At 46.1% G+C, this 19,159-nt stretch overlaps 1 protein-coding gene and 2 long non-coding RNA genes across 9 annotated transcripts in view; 1 reads left to right on the top strand and 2 right to left on the bottom strand.

The window, feature by feature from the left end:
- LOC308462038 (signal transducer and activator of transcription 5B) overlaps positions 1-17,994 on the top strand; it is a 67,386-nt gene extending 49,392 nt beyond the window's left edge. For all 7 annotated transcript variants that reach the window (XM_080979323.1, XM_080979320.1, XM_080979322.1 and 4 more), the window contains 13 exons: positions 198-372; positions 1,173-1,303; positions 1,405-1,556; positions 3,543-3,698; positions 4,438-4,617; positions 5,863-5,950; positions 6,426-6,848; positions 8,514-8,608; positions 8,729-8,859; positions 10,760-10,915; positions 12,621-12,672; positions 13,681-13,788; positions 14,516-17,994. In XM_080979323.1, the coding sequence (XP_080835449.1) occupies positions 198-372; positions 1,173-1,303; positions 1,405-1,556; positions 3,543-3,698; positions 4,438-4,617; positions 5,863-5,950; positions 6,426-6,848; positions 8,514-8,608; positions 8,729-8,859; positions 10,760-10,915; positions 12,621-12,672; positions 13,681-13,788; positions 14,516-14,642 (1,974 nt within the window). In that variant the 3' untranslated portion in view covers positions 14,643-17,994. The remainder of the gene's footprint in view (positions 1-197; positions 373-1,172; positions 1,304-1,404; positions 1,557-3,542; positions 3,699-4,437; positions 4,618-5,862; positions 5,951-6,425; positions 6,849-8,513; positions 8,609-8,728; positions 8,860-10,759; positions 10,916-12,620; positions 12,673-13,680; positions 13,789-14,515) is intronic.
- The window catches only part of LOC308462149, a 182,916-nt gene that overhangs the window by 103,293 nt on the left and 60,464 nt on the right, over positions 1-19,159 (bottom strand). The window lies entirely within an intron of this gene.
- Positions 10,050-10,752, bottom strand: LOC308462161. Its single transcript, XR_013979028.1, has 2 exons — positions 10,505-10,752; positions 10,050-10,146 (listed from the first exon to the last, which is right to left on the bottom strand). It is a non-coding gene; the product is annotated as an uncharacterized lncRNA (long non-coding RNA).

Here is a 19,159-nt window from a genome sequence, read left to right as displayed (position 1 = left end):
ATGAAGGGCTGCATCCAATGCTCTTCTACTCAGGGCAGATGAATAACTTAAGTTCATTGTTTTCAAAGGGTGTGCTCTGAGTAGAGCTAAGTTGTGTGTTGCAGCTCATAGTCTTAGGAAGGGTGCCTGTTTCCCATGCCCTGGTCTAGCAGTTCTGCTCTGCCTGCAGCAATAACTTTCTCTCCTTTCACCTGTAGAGTCCCTCGCCAGCTAGCAATCTGGCTGATGCCCTGTCTCAGAAGCACCTGCAGATCAACCAGACCTTTGAGGAGCTGCGCCTTGTTACTCAGGACACTGAGAACCAGCTGAAGAGGCTTCAGCAGACGCAGGAGTACTTCATCATCCAGTACCAAGAAAGCCATCGCGTACAAGGTGTGTGTATGTGGAAGAGGAGGCAAGTAGTAGGTCATTCTGCAAAGCTGAAGGAAGGGCTATAATGTGCTCTACATGCAGAATGTCCCAGGTTCAATCCCTGGCATCTCAAGATGTTGTTCTGAAACACTGGAGAACCACTAGCAGTAGAAGGGTGGCCAGTCCAGAGCTAGATGGACCAACAATGTGACTTGGGATCTTCTTCTTCTTCTTCTTCTTTGGCAATCACTTGTAGCCGAGTAAGATTGTCTTCCATGAACATGGTTTTAACAGTGAGTCCGTAAGGGGTTGTGGAGGCCAATTCTGGATCCAAACGTCCTTCCACAGTGGGGACATAGGTTTCCGGGTGGGAGTTGATCATGGTGAGGGTTTGCCAATTGTGCCTTCCTCTTAGCACAGTTCTTCCTTTCGTCCTGAGTTCGAGCATCTTCAAAACCCATGACACCTTTGGTAAAGGCTGTTCTCCAGTTGGAGCGCTCGCAGGCCAGTGTTTCCCAGTTGCTGGTGTTTATACTACATTTTAAAATATTTGCCTTGAGAGAGTCTTTGAACCTCTTTTTGTTGTCCACCAGCATTACACTTTCCATTTTTAAGTTTGGAATAGAGTTGTTGCTTTGGAAGACAATAATTAGGCATCTGCACAACATGACCCATGTCCCTAGGCTTATCTGTTGAAGCACAGAGCGATAAGCAGCTGAGGAGACAGGGCTGGATTTGAGGCACCCCTGTCTTGCAGGTGGGGATTATGAGGGAGACCCAGGAGGGAGCCTAATACTCTCTCCTTTCCTTTCCCTTCCCAGCCCAGTTTGCTCAGCTAGCCCAGCTAAGCCCCCAGGAGCGCATGGCCCGCGAGTCTACTTTGCAGCAGAGGAAGGTATCGCTGGAAGCTTGGCTGACCCGTGAGGCACAGACACTGCAGCAGTATCGTGTGGTGAGCTCTACCATCTCCAGCCCTGGCCAAACTTCCTTCCGTATACACCAGCGTTGGGCTAGGCAACTCCTCTATGCATGTCTCCTCTTCTTCCTTCACAGGAACTGGCTGAAAAGCACCAGCAGACGCTTTCACTGCTCCGCAAGCAGCAAACCATTATCCTGGACGACGAGCTGATTCAGTGGAAGAGGCGGCAACAGTTAGCGGGGAATGGTGGGCCCCCTGAGGGCCCTTTGGATGGCTTGCAGGCTTGGTAGGTGATGGGTGAGGAGGGAACCAGGGTGGTGGTGAGAGGGGGAACGGGGCTTCCCAACTAGTTCCACACTTAATGAATGGTGATGGGGGAAGGCTTAATGTAAGATGCACGCTTTTTAAGTGTTGGGGGTCCAGTCTTAGGAATGCGAAATAAAAACTGAGAAGAGAGCTTCCTCGTGCTGTGTGCAGAGGGCACTGAGTTACAGTAGAGAAGGCTGTGAGAAGTCTGTACCAGAATAAATCAAAACTCAGTCCCAAGGTAATACAAATCATTTAACATTGAAACTTGAAATATGCAAATTTTAAGTAAGACAAGGCAAAGTGCTATGCTGCCCCCTGATCTTTGCCACCTCTCTGGCATCTTGAGAGTTACCTGACACATGTTTCAAGAAAATCTTTAAAGCCACAAGGGCTGGAAACATACTTTTAAAAAATAAGAAAGGTAAGCTTTCACTGCTCCGCAAGCAGTGAAATTTATATGCTGTAGCTTTTCTGTGCTTCTGCAGAATTGCTGCATATACACAGCCCTGATCAGAGCCTGAATATGTGCAGCTCTGAGATAAGGGTGGGAGGCTTACAGGTTACATCAGATGGAGTGATTTCAGGCAGAGTAGAACTACTGCATGTGCTATTTAGCAAACCCAAGAACTGGATCTAGGGTGAAGGGCATGGCCGATTCTGGAAATGTACGTAGGCAGGCATTGGACTAACTCTCTTTTCCCTTGTGAGGCTTTCCCCTCAGTAAGCTGCCCCCTCCTAATGCCACAGTGGAGGAATTTCAAGGAACGAGGTGGAATATGTAATCCCTTCCCAAGTGACTCTCTACATACATCAAGCAGATTGCAGCATTAATAATTTAAAAACAAAAAACAACAGCAACAACAGTGTTGCAGCACTGGCAGCAGCAACAAAATGCTGCCAGCTGCTCCGCTCTAGATACTGAATCTGTAATAACTCTGACCAGGGACTGAACTTTCACATCCTGATAGTGACAAGAGCTACTACTTACATTGCAAACAAAGCACTTTTTTCAGCTGAACTTGGGAGCTGCTAAATGCAGCCCCTTATTCCCCAAATAGTTCTTGGAGAGTTCTGCAAGATTACAACTTCTTCCCCGCTTTGTGTTATATGCATGAGACAGCAGGTTGAGATCATCTGGAGACATGTTGGTGCAGTTCATATGCTAATGACATTCATCTCTGTCCTGTTGCATCCTGCAGTCTCCGCTTCAGCTTAAATGTATTGTTGAAACAGCAGTTAGCCTTTACAAGGCCACACAACAACAAAAATCGGAGTCATGTCATATCAAATAAACGCCACAATTAAAATTGCATACAGTTAATAAAACAATTTGGCATCACACGTTTATATGGATATCATTTGAAATCCAATACATCATTAGTGCAAAGCTTACTCAATATGCTACCATAGTTGAAAGCTGGATACAAGTGAACTGGCTGAAACCTAAATCCAGACAAGATCAAAGTAATTATCGGTGGGGCTGTGACTTTGTTGGGGAAGGAGCATGAAATAGTTGCACTTTTTCACTGGGTAATCTGTTCCCTTCCCAGTGTCATTGGACTGCAACTCCCATCAGCTCTAGACAGCATAGCCAGTGGTCAAGGATGATGGGAGTTGTAGCTGAGCCACAGATTACTTACACACACACACAATCTCAAGTTACTGCAGCACTATGAGTGTTGTTCAACCAAGTCCTACTCTGAGTAGACTCATGGAAATTAATGAACCTAAGTGAGTCATGTCCATTAACTTCAATGGCTCTACTCTACGTAGTGTTGAATACACAATACTCACTTTCAAACTCTTGGGAGCCTGCGTGTGCTGAAATGTCCTAAGCAAAGTTGTAGGTAGGATGTATTGGCAGTGATCTAGTCATCATCTGAAAGTGCTATCTGTATTGAGCCATCTCACTTTGGCGTCCTGCCCGCCCCCATGCTCCTAAACCAGCTTCTTCTTTCTGTAGGTGTGAGAAGCTAGCTGAGATCATCTGCCAGAACCGCCAGCAAGTGCGCCGTGTTGAACATCTGTGTCAGCAGCTGCCCATTCCAGGGCCCAATGAAGAGATGTTGGCTGACATCAACACCACCGTCACAGACATAATTTCTGCCCTGGTGACTAGGTAATTTGAGCGGTGGTGGGGACATTCTTACTGAAAGAAGGGAAAATCTTGTGTGGGAGAGTCATCGAGGTGTGGATGGACTTTTGTTTGTTCAGAGATGTGGGGTCATTCCATCTAATAATACACAGCAAGGTATATTAATTGAAATTTATTAAAAATAGAATGGTACATACACCAAATCATTAGCATTCAGAGCCAGTTGCATAAGCAATATTTGTTTGTTTTAAACACATGTATAGCCCACCTTTCCACAGTAGAGTGCAAGGTAGCTAATGTAAATATATAAACTGATTCAGATAAAAAAAATAAAAGCATGCTATAAACACATTTTAAAAATTGAAATAGATTGCAGTGACAACTAAAAATGTAAGCAGCAGCATATAATAATGCATGTATGCAGTTTATACACTCACATAAAAAAACAGTGCAAGCCAGGTAGTTCAAACCAGTGTAAGTTTTCTCTTGTATTTATGGTGTGGGTTCCTCATTTTATTTGCAAAAAAAGTATGGTGTTCACTGTGGGGTTGAACTTCTAAGATTTACCTTCCTGTATCATGCAAATGTGCCCTCACTGCTTTCTCCACATCTGGAATTTCAACTTTTTACAACCATGGTGGAAAGAGCATGGACATAAATGAGTAATAGCAGCTAGTTAGTTATGTAAATTATTTCCTTTGCAACGTCCTGTGTTTTTTTTTTGCAAATAGTTCCTCCTTCTATTTCTCCCTTCCCTCCACAGTACTTTTATTATTGAAAAGCAGCCTCCCCAGGTGCTGAAGACCCAGACCAAGTTTGCAGCCACAGTGAGGCTGCTGGTTGGTGGAAAGTTAAATGTCCACATGAACCCCCCACAGGTGAAGGCCACCATCATCAGCGAGCAGCAGGCCAAAGCCCTCCTGAAGAATGAGAGCACCCGCAAGTATGTGTAACCCTCACACACCTCATGTGGCAGGGACTCTATGAGTGATTTCGTAAGGTTAGGACAGACACTTGTGCTCATCCTAAGCCATGGAACGCAAAGGAGGGGAGCTGCATTTCAGTACATAGTTTAATTCTGTTAAGAAAGTAGAAGTGGAAAATACTAGCAGGGGAGTTAGTAGAGGGAATGTTTTCACTCTTTCCATACAAGAGCAGGGGGCAGGGATTCTTAGGCCATAGCCCTTGCCAGACTTGCTCCATATCCTTGAAAGGTGTTTTTTGCCTGGCTGGAACATGTCATTGTACAGTGGTACCTCCGGTTAAGAACTTAATTCGTTCTGGAACTCCGTTCTTTACCTGAAACTGTCCTTAACCTGAGGTACCACTTTAGCTAATGGGGCCTCCCGCTGCCGCCGTGCTGCCACCGTCCGATTTCTGTTCTCATCCTGAAGCAAAGTTCTTAACCCGAGGTACTATTTCTGGGTTAGCAGAGTCTGTAACCTGAAGCGTCTGTAACCTGAGGTGCCACTGTACTCTGATAATGCATCTTGCTTGCCTGGAGGGAGGCTAGAGAGGAGAGTATGTGCAGAAACTAAGCAGAATTTGCATTTTTTGCTCTGCCCATTTTTGCATCTGGCCCTGCCCACCACTGCCATGTGGCCCCCAGAACGTTGCCCAGAAGGAAATATGGTCCCTGGGCTGAAAAAAATATATGGTGTCTCACACCTGTGCAAGGCATTCAGGAACTAAGAGATGTAAATCTTGGCCAGTGTGTGAAATTCATCCTAGCCTTCAGTCCATAGAACTTTAGAAGCTTCCTTTCCTGACTGCTCCCTTGCTGCTATCATGGCTCTTGGGCTCTTATGTGTTGTTTTTCTTCCAATCAAGCAGACTTTTCACATCCTCTACCATTGTGTTGCAAAAGGTCTTCTTGGAAGCTGACATGCTGGCAAACTTTTTTGTGGCATGGCAGCAGCCTTCCCCCAAGGCTGGCAATGAAAGGTCACAAGGCAAAAAGTGACAATTCCATTTAAGCCCGTTCAGAATCCATGTCTACGATTGCATGCATTCATTTGTAAAATTTAGCCTAATGTTAAAAAATAAATAAATCAAGATTTTTGTTGAAGCAATGAAAAAGCAATGTCAGCAGGGTCGTCCTGGTGCAGAAATGTAGATGGGAAGATATTAAACTGCCTGTGGTGCACTGGCTTATATTCTGCTAACTACCATTGGTTTATTTTGGCAGTGAGAGCAGCGGCGATATCTTGAACAACTGCTGTGTGATGGAATATCACCAGGCGACTGGTACTCTGAGCGCTCATTTCCGCAACATGGTAAGACAAAGATGCCGGCACTGATTCCCACCCACCCCGCTTTTATTTTTCCTACCAAGGGTCTGTTATTAATCCTCCTGATTCTGAGAGGAAAAATGAGCCATATATGGAGCCAAAAGCCAGGGCCAAGATGGAGCCTTGAATGGGGGGACTCCCTTGTACCTGTCCTCCCTGTCCCTGCTCTCTGGTTCTCAGGCCTTTTGCGAGTGTTATAAAGTGGCCCCATCCAATTTCCACTTCTAATGTGACGAGCTTTGGTAAAAATGCCAAAATCTGCACCTGAAACTCTCCAGGTAGACCGAAATACGCTGTGCGTATTTCCCTCCACTAATATGCCTCAATATATGGCATAGCTCTCTCGTACCACTATCTGCAAGCGATGGCTATCACTTCTAGGGCCTTGATAACCTGTGCTCTGTTTTTCTCTACCTCTCCCCGCTGCTGTGCTTGCCTCTCCCACGGCGCCTTTCCACAGTCCTTGAAGCGGATCAAGCGCTCCGACCGACGCGGCGCCGAGTCAGTGACCGAGGAGAAGTTCACCATCCTCTTTGAATCCCAGTTCAGCGTTGGCGGCAACGAGTTGGTCTTCCAGGTGAAGACGCTGTCCCTGCCCGTGGTGGTGATTGTGCACGGCAGCCAGGACAACAACGCCACGGCCACGGTGCTGTGGGACAATGCTTTCGCAGAGCCGGGCCGTGTGCCCTTCGCCGTGCCCGACAAGGTGATGTGGTCGCAGCTGTGCGAGGCCCTCAACATGAAGTTCAAATCGGAGGTCCAGAGCAGCCGAGGTCTCACCAAGGAAAACCTGCTCTTCTTGGCTCAGAAACTGTTCAATAGCAACATGAACCTCTTAGAAGACTACAACAGCATGGCTGTTTCCTGGGCCCAGTTCAACAGGGTAAGGGTGTGTGAGTGTGCGCTCTACAGTCATACCTTGGGAGTCGAACGGAATCCGTTCTAGAAGTCCGTTCGACTTCTAAAACATTCAAAAACCAAATCACAGCTTCTGATTGGCTGCAGGAAGCTCCTGCAGCCAATCAGAAGCTGCAGAAGCCCTGTCAGAGGTTCAGGTTCCAAAAGAACGTTCGCAAACTGGAACCATCACTTCGGGGTTGCAGCATTCAGGAGCCAAAACGTACAAGTTCCAAGGCGTTCGACAACCAAGGTACGACTGTAGTTGGGAATTGGTTAGTAACTAGACTTGCCGGATAACCATGTTGAGGATAGGGCGCAAGGTACCAGGGCCTATAGGCCTTCTCCCATCACCGCAGCTCACCCCACCCCACCTGGACTTATATTTCATTCCATATCTATGTCTCTTTTTCTCACTTCTTCCCCTCCCTGCTGTCTGAAACACTTCATTCTGGTGCAGGAGGAAGGAAAGCTTGGGATGGCAACAGTACCATTTAGGGCCAGCCCTGTTAGGGGCAGCCAGTTTTGCGATCCAATCAGTAAGGGAGAAATGGAAAGAACACATCTCTCTACATGAACCCAGACAATAGGCATGTGCCAATATTCATTTACAGTCATACCTCGTGTTACGTTTGCTTCACGTTGCAGCTTTTCAGGTTGCAAACGCGGCAAACCCGGAAGTGTTTACTTCCGGGTTCGCCGCATGTGCAGAAGTGATCTGCGCGCTTCGCGCATGCGTAGTAGCAGCGCTCACGGACTTTTCGTGGTGCGGCACCCCGAAAACGGATCACGTTCGTAAGTAGAGGTACACTGTACTGGCATTTGTGTCAAGCAACCTTCCTCAGTCTGGGAATGATGGGAGTGGTAGTCTAAAACATCAAGAAGGCACCAGTTTGGGAAAGGCTTGTATAAAACTAGGCCGTTGGTGTATTAAAAAACTTCAATCCAGCTAACTGCTTTACCTTGAACCAGCTTATTAACAAATACACATTGTGGTATCTTTATACAGATTCCACAATTCACTCTAGGCATATATGTAGGTAGGGCTTTCTGTGCACACACATAAAGTGTACCAAAGGTTTTTGGGGACTTCTGATCCTGGATCCTGGTCAGAAGTCTTTAGGACATTCTCTGGGCCACGCTAGGATGTTTCCTCACTTGCTCTGTGTGTAAACTGACTTGACTTGAGATAGTAGTTTAGAAGGCAATTAATAAAATAAATATATATATATTTCTAAAAAACCCACAAAAACAAATTTGGTCAAAAAGAATCCTGCTCAGCCTTGGGTTCCCTTGGTAACACAGGGCAAGTCATTCTTTCTCTGTCCCTAATCTGTGAAAGGAGCTCATGAGAACCTTTTGGGTGAAAAAATGAGTTGAGATTGCATTGTCTTTTGACAATGAAGTGCTATAGTGACAGCTGGTCATCATCAAGGCACATACCAAAGACAAAAGTGTCTCTCAACTGATGGCTAGTTCTCCCCATAACTTGTGATAGTGGCAAGTCTTATTTGGATAAGGATTTACTTTACTTTATGTAAACCATTAGTTTAGGATCCAAGGAAACCTAAAAAGCTTCCAGCTGTTTTACAAGACCCCAGGGTGACTGAGAAACAGGCAGGAATGTTGATTGTTCTTTCTCTTTAACCAGGAGAACCTCCCAGGACGAAATTACACATTCTGGCAGTGGTTTGATGGGGTGATGGAAGTCCTGAAGAAACACTTGAAACCTCACTGGAACGATGGGTGAGATTCCCCCATCCTTTTGCTGCCTTTACTGGCTTTTACAGGCTGCAATAGCCACATCTTACCTTTTTGTAGTCTGACTTCTCTCTCTCTCTCTCTCTCTCTCTCCTCTCTCTCCAGGGCTATTCTAGGTTTTGTCAACAAGCAGCAAGCCCACAACCTGCTAATCAACAAGCCAGATGGAACTTTCCTTTTGAGGTTTAGTGACTCTGAGATTGGAGGTATCACAATCGCCTGGAGGTTTGACAACAGTGAGTTCAGTTTTTTGGCAGAAGAAATACTGCATTTTGTCCTTGCCTGCTCTGAGAGTATTGAATCAAAAAATCGTTGCAAACAACAGTTAACTGTTTACCATTAACAGCACACTATTATTGTCTCTGGGGTTCTAGGTAACATTGGCTAATATAGCTTTAAGTTTATAGCTGTAGTTTATTGCATTCCATTTGTCATGTTGTGCATTAACTTGGCCCTTCTCGGTCAGAATTGCTGGCTTATAATTGCATCTAGTTTCACTTCCTGTCCTGTATGTTCCTATTAGTTGGGTTAGAAGCGACTATGTTATGTGTGAAATCTTATTTACTTTCTTTGCTATTTATATTTGTATTCTGCCGTTCATCGAATTGAGCCAGGACAGGTTACATAAAATACCACAATTTAAAACAAGATACAATTCATTATAACCACGTGTTAAAACCACAAAACTAAACAAAATCACAAGCACTGCAAAACAAGAGTGCAGCAATTCAGCAGGATGGGGAGGGGAGGAATCCACTCACTTAAAAGCCTGGGTAAAGTGATGCAGCTTGACCTCAGATCAAAAACTGTACAACAGTAATGCAAGATGCACCGGGGGGGGGGGCATTCCATAACTTGGGGGACACCACAGAAAAGGCCCTCTCACATGCCCAAACCACACAAAGTGGTGTTATTGCTTACAGAGTCTCCCCTGTCAATGTTAGCATCTCAACAGATTGATATAAGAGGAGGTGGTTCTTCAGGTATTTGTGGCCCAAGTCATTTTGGGTTTTTTACGTCAATACCAACACTTTAGATTGGGCTTGGTAGGGAGCTGGTAACCATTGTAGGTTCTTTCAAGACTGGTGTAATATGAGTCCGACTAGAAGCTTAGCTGCTGTGTTATGCACCACTTGTAGCTACTGAACCATCATCAAGGGCTGCACCATATAGAGTGCACTGTAGTAGTCTAATTTGTAAGCTACCAGAGCATGCATCACTGTGGCTGACTTACCTATATCAGGAAGGCCAGTAGCTGAGGGACCAGGCAGATCTGGAAATAGGCACTCATACCTGATTTGTGGAGTCAGTGATGTTTTGTAGTACAGTAGTCATAAATGTGTCTATTTATTTATAAGATTTCTAACCTGCCCTTCACCATAAGGTCCCAGGGCAGCTCACCACAATATAATATATGATTATATAAAAAAGATGAAACCATTACAATTATAAGACAAGTGAAATGGTTACAGATAGTATGAAGCAGTATAGAGTCAGCAAAAGAGGAGGTCCCACAGAATAAACTTACAGTGGTGCCCCGCAAGACGAATGCCTCGCAAGACGGAAAAACCGCTAGACGAAAGGGTTTTCCGTTTTGGAGTTGCTTCGCAGGACGAATTCCCCTATGGGCTTGCTTCGCAAGACGAAAATGTCTTGCGAGTCTTGAGATTTTTTTTTCACTTTTCCCCCCCTTTATCTAAGCCTTTAAGCCTTTAATAGCCTTTTAGCAGCTAATCCGCTAAGCCTTTAAGCCTTTAATAGCCGCTAAACCGCTAATAGCGCTAATCCGTTAAGCCGCTAATAGGGTTGCTTCGCAAGACGAAAAAACCGCTAGACAAAGACACTCGCGGAACGGATTAATTTCGTCTTGCGAGGCACCACTGTACCTAGAGTGTCACAGGCCAGGGTGAAAAGGTGCCTCTTCAGCATATGGTGAAAGCTATACAGATGCACCTCTGTGGGAAGGGAACTCCGCAAAGGAGCTGCCATACAGAAAGCCCTCTGTCAGGCTTCCTCTCCCTGCAATTCTGCGTAGGTGTTTTGCTTTTATTTGGGGATTTGTCTCTATTTCTGGTTGGTCAGCAAGCTGCTTGTTTTGTTTCCGCTGCTGAGTTATGATGCTCTTGGGTCTTACAGCTGATAGAATGTTCTGGAACCTGATGCCCTTCACCACTCGTGACTTCTCCATCCGCACCCTGGCAGACCGTCTCGGGGACCTCCCGTACCTCCTCTATGTGTATCCTGACCGTCCCAAGGAAGAGGTCTTCTCCAAATACTACATGCCAGTCCTTTGTAGGTTTTGCAGCACCAAGAGAAAACTGACCTGATCTCTTCAGGCATGGTCTATTCCCATTCTCACATCTAATCACAGACAGACTTCTTCCTCATGCCTCTGGCAAGGGAGCCTAAGCAATGGTTACATTCAGCTGCAAGTCTCTCGTTTTCCCCCGCTCTGGAATTTCTGTGATCTGTGTTGCACTGTTGTATGTGCAACATTTTTTTCTTTAGGGCAGCCTTTCTCAACCTTGGGTCCCCAGATGTTGCTGGACTACAAGTACCATCATCCCTTCTAGCTAGGGATGATGGGAGTTGTAGTCCAGCAACATCTGGGGACCCGAGGTTGAGAGAGGCTACTTTAGGGGGATATATAGAAATGACTGTAATGTTTAGCCAGGTACATAGCATAGATCAGAAATGGCTCTGAGAAGAAGCAAAAGGAAAGGGAGAGGAAAGTGGGTGGCGCTAGACTTGGATTGTGTAGAGGCTGAGAATATGGAATTGCAGGTGAAAATGATTTATTGGGAAAATGTCTTTGTGATGAATGGGGCTCCAGGAGAGAACAAGGTGTTTTTTAAAAAAAACAAAAACAAAATACATGTTTGGCAGCTGTTCTTGCAGACAGAATAGCCAAGTTGCCAGAAATTATAAAAGCTCAAAAACAGGATAAAGCATGCTAGGAAGGGATATAGGTGAGGTTTAATCTTTCCTTCTCCATGGGCCAGAGGGGTTTCCCCTGGTATGCATGACCAAGTGTATATTCAGTATATTCCTCCCTGCAAACTGCATTTCCCTTGACTTTGGGATACAAGATGGGTGGCAGCTTAGGGGTAGGGGGTTCATTTTCCTTTGTGGCACCTACCCTATGGAATGCTTTTCCAGCTGAAGTCCATCAGGCGCCATCACTATTCAGCTTCAAGCAGTTGATGCAAAACTGTACAATAGTTTTATTTTTTGCTGTCGCAGTTCTGCATTCTATTTACACTGCTGGGATTTGTTAAATGAGTTGTATATCAACACATTTCTTTGAGAGCACATTTACTGTTTGTTAGCCACATTTAGTCTCTTTGGAGAAATAGGCAGGATAGGAAGACAATAAAACAAACAAAGCAAAACAAGAGGAACAAGGAACACCAAACGGTTTCAAGGTGCTCATCTATTTGCATAGAGCTAATTGGACAAGATGCTTGCATGCCCTATGTCAGGGGTCAGCAACCCACGGCTCCGGAGCCGCATGTGGCTCTTTTACACCTTTGCTCCAGGGCGGATACTAGCGAGGGGAGGAGGCCCACTGTGGCGGGCGCTGTACTGGCTGTGACGTTCACATGGGGGCGGTGCGTGCATTAGTCACACACCGTCCCGACGTCACCTTCCCGCCCGCCCGCCCACTACATTGTAAGGGGCATGTACGCTGGTCACTGCATTGAAAGGGGGCATGTACGCTGGTCACTGTTTTGAAGGGGAGTGAAGAACACACACACACAAAAAGGTAACTTGTTAATTTAACGTTTATTTCTATGAGGAGGAGTAATTCTGAGGGGTCAAACAAAGAAATAATAAAAAAGTGACAAAAAAGTTATTTTTATAATGACGAGTTTTGCGGCTCCCAGGTTTTTTTTTCTTCGGAAACGGGTCCAAGTGGCTCTTTTTGTCTTAAAGGTTGCAGACCCCTGCCCTATGTAATAACTCAGTGCCTCCCCCTTTTTTTTTTCTTTTGCAGCGAAGACGGGGGATGGGTATGTGAAGCCACTGATCAAGCAAGTTGTGCCAGAGTGAGTACCATGGCTCTTTAAAGGCTCTTTATAAAAAATGGAAGGAAATGTAAATATTTGGGGTGGGAAGCAGATGTATTCTCTCCTTTGGCTGCCATCTCTCCTCATTACCCCTCAACCAAGAGTTCTGGCCACTGCCCTATCTCCAAACATGGTTTGATGGCTTCTTCATTCGGATCTGTGTTTTTAGAAACCTGAATGAAGCTAAATGTGTCTGGGTCTGTATCTTGCCAGCGCTGTCCCCAAGGGAAGGAATGGGTAGGAAATGGACATGGTTGAGGACTTGTGGCTTTCATAGACAGAGCTGTCTCTCTCTCCACAAACCCCCTCCCAATGCGATGGGCCTTTCCTTTTTATTTTATTTTTCTTTCTTGGCAGCTACATCTGCTCCCTGTTTGACCAGCTTCCAGTTATGATGCGAGGGAGGGATTTTGACTGCTTCAGATACTGACAGTCATTTGGGGGGTGGGATCCTTAAAACACAGGGCATGGAAGGCATGCAGGGAACAGGGAACGGAACTCCTGGAATGAATGAATGAATGAATGAATGGCAGTGGCAGTGGCAGTGAGAGTATAAGCTAATTGGGACAGATATGCCGTTGCTGCTGAGGGGAGGGCGAAGGATTGCTAGCAAAGCAGGATAGAGGCTGGGTAGACTGCTAAGACAGAGGTGATCCTCATTTGTCTATACAGTGGTACCTCGGGTTACATACACTTCAGGTTACAGACTCCACTAACCCAGAAATAATACCCCAGGTTAAGAACTTTGCTTCAGGATGAGAACAGAAATTGCGCTGCGGCGGCAGCAGGAGGCCCCATTAGCTAAAGTGGTGCTTCAGGTTAAGAACAGTTTCAGGTTAAGAACGGACCTCTGGAACGAATTAAGTACGTAACCAGAGGTACCACTCTATCAAGTGCCCCTTTGGTGGATTTAGGTGCCCAGTGCAATGGGCAAAAGGTCCCTTGGGCATATGAGATTATTACCAATGCGGACCCCATCTGTTGCAGGTTTGCCACTACATCTGGAGACTCTACAGCTGGAGGGCCTACCTACATGGATCAAGCTTCCTCCCCAGCTGTCTGCCATCAGTCCCTGTACAACACTTATCCAACAAAGTAAGTAAGGCTGGGTGGGTGGGATATTCGGGAGGGGACTCCATTGCAAGTGGGTTCTGCTTCATGGCCCACCCTGCGCTTCAGCAAACCTGTTATTATTCAGCGTTGTATTTAATAACTTGCTTGGTAACTATGGGCAACCAGAAATTCCATACAGGAGAGTGAGTGGGCCGGCAGGTTTCTCTGTTCTTCTTCTCCCAGGCCACTTGGTTTCTATACTGAGAACAGAGGAAGGAAAGCCTGTCCCTCCTTCACCAGTAGAGGGCATTTTAAAAAACAAAACAAAAAACCCCCAGGCTGCTAAGAGGCTAATTGCTAGCCGCAAAAGAAGCCTCTGTCTCCTTGGCCAACATAGAAACATGGGTTACTAACCTCTTACCAAACCAGTAAAATAAAAAAATTGCAGGCTGATAATTTTTGTTGGCTTATTTACAGGGCAGCTGTCATTGATGTAAGTTCTGCATAATCTTCTGTTTAAACCCAAGTTAACTCTTCTGGCTTCCTCCAAACAAGCCAGAGGACTGTAATTTTTTGAGTGTGTTGAAAAGTTGGCTTGAAAACCACAGCTCCTTCAAAGATAGTTTCCCGTGTTTTCAGAAGTGGAGAAGCTTCTCTCCCAACCCGTCTCCACAAACACACACACACACACACACACACACACACACACCCCTACACCCCTACACCTGCAGCCCACCTGACCTATACTGCTCCTTTCTCTCCATCTCAGCCCTGACTCTGTTCTGGACCCAGAAGCAGACTATGACCTGGATGACTCGATGGACGTGGCGCGGCACGTGGAAGAGCTGCTGAGGCGCCCCATGGACAGCCAGTGGATTTCGCACGCCCAGTCATGACCATGCCGCCTCCCCTGGAGAGACCGTGTAGAGACTGTGAAAAATGGGGGGTGCTGCCGTTAGGGAGTACAGCTGCTGTGTGTGTGTGTGTGTTTGGAGGGGGGTGCATTTCCTCACCCCGTAGTGAGGGCAAGCCTGCCCTGCACTGACTGGGGTGTGGGGGCTGTGCCTGAGAGGCAGTGGACCTTGTCTCTCCCCTTTCGCACGTGCAAAAGGCAGTGGCGTGTATCGCTTGGCTTTCCCATCTGCTCGGCTTTTCTCGGGCCTTCTGCTTTGGCGCACTGCCTCCTCCTGCCAAGCTGCCATATGATTTGCGTTGGGGATCATTCCCTCCCCTCCTCCCAGGATTCCACACACTGCCACGTCCTTTGCCCAGGAGCCTTTGGGCTGAGCTGTGGAGGAGAGTAGGCCTTATTTGAAGTATTTGTCTTTGGTAATCTTTTTATGTGTCTGACATTTCTTTTCTCGGCTGCTCCCAGGATAAATGGGTGTGTGCATGCAACTGCCTGCCTCTGACCTGTGTTTCCCGGGTGCACACGCGTGTGGGCAGCAGCATTCTGTGCAAGAGACCCTGACTCAGTGGGAGCGCTGCTTCTATTCGGACCCCTTTGTAGTAGCCCACTCTTACCAGGTCCCCCTGGGTTCATAGAACCCTCTGGAGTCGCTGTCTGTCGCCTCACCCCAACGCCTTTCTTTTTGCCTTGTCACAAGATAGTCGCTTACCTCTTGGCTCCTGCATCATTTAGTACCTTTTGGCTTTTGATGTGCCCGACATTCTGCTCCCAGGTATCACAAGTTCAGCCGATCCCTGAGGGGTGGTGATGGTGGTAGTGTTCTTAAATAAGTTGCAAGCGGAAGTACAGGAATTAGAATCAGAAACAGTGTTTCCCCTGTTAGGATTAGGGGTGGCACGGGAAGAAGGCCCCTGGATTTCATTGCTGGGTTCCGAGGGGGAAAAGGGATGACTTGAGTGGAACAGGTAATTTGTTAGGAGGAAGGATTCAGTCTCTGATCTAACAGCTACCATATTTTTCCTGGCATCGACAAAACAAGTGTACAGTGAGAGGTTGTCCTGTTCACTTTTTAAAATCCAGACTTCCCTTTGGGGTGACACAGCTCTTGAATGGTGCTCAAATGGTTAGAATACATCTCCCATCAACAGCAGGCAAATGGAAAAGCCAAATCTTATTTAAGCTCCTGGGGATACAGCCTAAGTTTGCTGTGAGGACTCTGCTAAAGAATTTTAAAGACTGCTTATATTAAAAGCTGAAAAGTACAGGGGTGGGTGTGTGTTTCCACCATTTTCAAGTGGTAGGATCAGCTAGGGTTAAGAGCTGCCTTATACCAGCTCAGCCTGTTCGTCAATCTAGCACAGTATCAGCAGCTCTGATTGGCAGCAGCTCTCAGGATCTCCAGCAGAAGATTCTCCCATTAAAGGCCAGGGATTGAATCTGCAACTTGGTACAAGTTGTGCATGTGCTCTGCCACCAAGTTATGGACTGACCCTGAATCAGATTCCAAATTCCAGAAACCATTTTGAAAACTTTTGTATTGTAGTGTGTGGATATGGGGCTGGGGGGGGTATACCCTAATGTCCATAGTGGAAGGGGAAACATTGGATGGGTAGGGGAAGATAGAAGACTCATTTTGCCACTGTTCTGAAAACCTGGACTTTTGTTGAACCCTCTGCTCAGTAGCCCTTCCAGAGAGGAGAAGTATGGAACCTACCTCCTGTGGCAGATTAAGGGTTTCATCAGTGTGGGAGACTGGCAGTTCTCAATCAACCCATGGGGCTTATCCATTAGGAAGTTCTGTGGAGAACTTGCCCAATGGATGGTTCTCCCTATTGGTCAGTGTGGTAGATGGGGTGCAATGTAAATTTTCTACACTGAGACACAATCATGTCCTGGGCCTGACGCATTTCTTGGAGCTGTCAGCGACATAGGGAAGAGCTGTCGCTTAGCGGTAGAGCAGATTCTGTGCACGCCGAAGGCTGCAAGTCCAATTTCCTTGCGTCTTCAGGTGAAGGCAACCCCACACACCCACTTAAAACCCTGACAAGCCACTGCCAATCCGTGTAGATGTTAATGAGCTAGATGAACCCAATGGTCTATGATTCGGAATAAATAAGCTTTCTGTGTTCCTAAATTGTACGTGACACAAGGCAAGGTATCACGTTTAAGTAAGGTGACTGTTTATGTGAAATGAGTACATACGCTTTAAAATCCTTGTAATAGACTGAAGGCTGGCAAAAAAAAGTTACAGGAGCTTTGTATGTCAATCCAGCTTTAGGTTGGAACGTAAACAGTGATCAGCAGTCTAGCACAGAACAGGGTTGTGATAACTTCCTGTTTCTCTTTCCCTTTGCACAGGGCACTGTGATCCGCTAGGCAGTTATCCTGTGGGGCTTGTACAGGAGAGCACAGTGTTTCCATTCATTTCCGTGGAAACTGCACACAAATTCCTGGTGGATTGTGCCTGTCCCATTTTCTCTAGTGAGGCCAGGCCTGTCCAAGCAACAGCTGCAAATGTTACTAGTATTTTCGGGGTGGGGTGGGGGAAAGCACCCTAAAAAACACAACTATTGCACTATTTTAAATAGTTATTTTGCCAAAACTATGAAGAGTTTTGATGGAAAATATATATAAAAATATTTTTTTTTGCTAATATATCACTCTCTGAAAAGTGAAGTCATAGGAGCAACTGATTTTTTTTATTATTATTAAATTTGGGGAAAACGGGAGAACTCAAGGGATATAGATTTAAATGCCTTTTAGGTTTTATTTGGAACAAAAGACACTTTTTATGTGGAAAATACATATTTTGATGAAATATTAATGTTTTGAAAGATGTTCTCTAGCCCTGTGCTACTAATAAAGTGTTGTCTGCAATTTTGCAGGGGAATTAATGGCCAGTGTGTGTTTTTTGGTTAACAATGGCCACTATGGTCAGGGGAGTAAGGTTTGTGAGTGCGTAGGGAGCTTTTACAGTTTTAACAGCGAGTAGATGGAAGAAATCTCTCTGTTTTAGGGAACGGAGAACAAGAACGTAACAGCTTGGGGGTTTGATTGCACAGGGATGTAGAGCGGGCTGTCGGTCACTTCTGTCTTTATTGCCCAATGCTTGGACACTGGAGTAAGGTGGAGCCAGTGAAGTTAATTGCACAAGGAAGGAAATCTCTGGAAAGGGCTAAAATGTAAGGTATTTTATTAAGACCAGCTGATTCCTAGGTTTTAGTTTGTTTGTTTGTTTGTTTGTTTGTTTGTTTGAATCATTAGCAAGGCATCTATGAATTTCAAAAAGTGCTAGAGGCTGATTCAAATAAATGTACTTGTCTTTTATGTGTTGAAAAGGAGACTGGTCATTGTGTCTTCATCCCAGTGTATTTTGCTACCACCTTTAACCTTTTGAACTGGGAGAACAAAGTTAATCTTAACTGATCTGCATAGTGCTTCCTGACTATTCATTTTAAGGCTCTCCCATACTCCCATGCCTCATTACCACTGATGGATGATGATGTAGTGCCTCTGCTGGGGGGACATGCCGCGCTCCTTCTGTCCACTTTGGGTCCTCACCCTTCACTCAGCTCTCACCTGTGGCTCCTAGAAGCTGTCAGCACACTACAGCTTCTTGTATTCAACAAAACACAAAGGTGTGGGAGGATACAATGAACAAACAAATCCAATCTGGCTAGCAATCAGATACACAGGTATCTACAAGCAGTTGAGGTGCTTCCAGGGTGGATGATGGCATTTACCCAGGAAGCCTCCAAAGTAACCAAATCACGTTGCTGCTACAGGTACTCCCTGACACCCTGCTTTCCCTTGCCCCATGCAAGTGAATGGGAGAAGATGCTGTAAAACACACTCAAGGACATAGGAAGCTGCCTTATGCTTGGTCAGACCTGTGGTCCACCTAGCTCAGTATTGACACCGACGACGGCAAACAGCTCTCCAGTGTTTCAGGGAGAGGACGTTCCCAGCCCTACTTGGAGATGCCAGAGATTGAACCAGGAAACATGCTTGCAAAGCAGATGCTCTCCCACAGAGCCATGCCCATCCCTGGCCCTAATGATCTGCAGTGAGGCAGTTATGCCTGCCTTCTCCTTGAGGACGAGTAGCTGAGTCCCTCTCGATTTTTTCCATCCCAGGCAGCTGCCTATCTTCCCAACTGAGCTGGTCCTGGCCCTACTTGCATATGTAGGTGAGAGTGTTGGATCACTCCAAGGAAAGGAGTAACCTATGGGAAGGATCTTGCAAGCTTTGCAACTCCACTTAATAATGCAAAGTGGCAGGTGATGGTAAAACTCACTCTCTCGCTGACCCCTGCTGCCTGGGTTACTTGGACAAATAGTTTGCCCCACGACTGTATAAGGCAGCTTATCTCCCACAGCAATCGGCATCCCAATGCTCCCAAAAAGTAGCGGTGCTGTCAGGGCAGGCCTTTGGAAGCGGAGGTCCATGGCCTCACTCAGCAGAAAGGGGCTAAGCGTAGCAGAGCTGTCTTACTGCATTTTG

Source organism: Podarcis pityusensis (assembly GCF_964106645.2).
Source record: "Podarcis pityusensis genome assembly, chromosome: 13".
Lineage (NCBI taxonomy): Eukaryota > Metazoa > Chordata > Lepidosauria > Squamata > Lacertidae > Podarcis > Podarcis pityusensis.
This window is presented reverse-complemented; position numbering and strand designations above follow the sequence as displayed.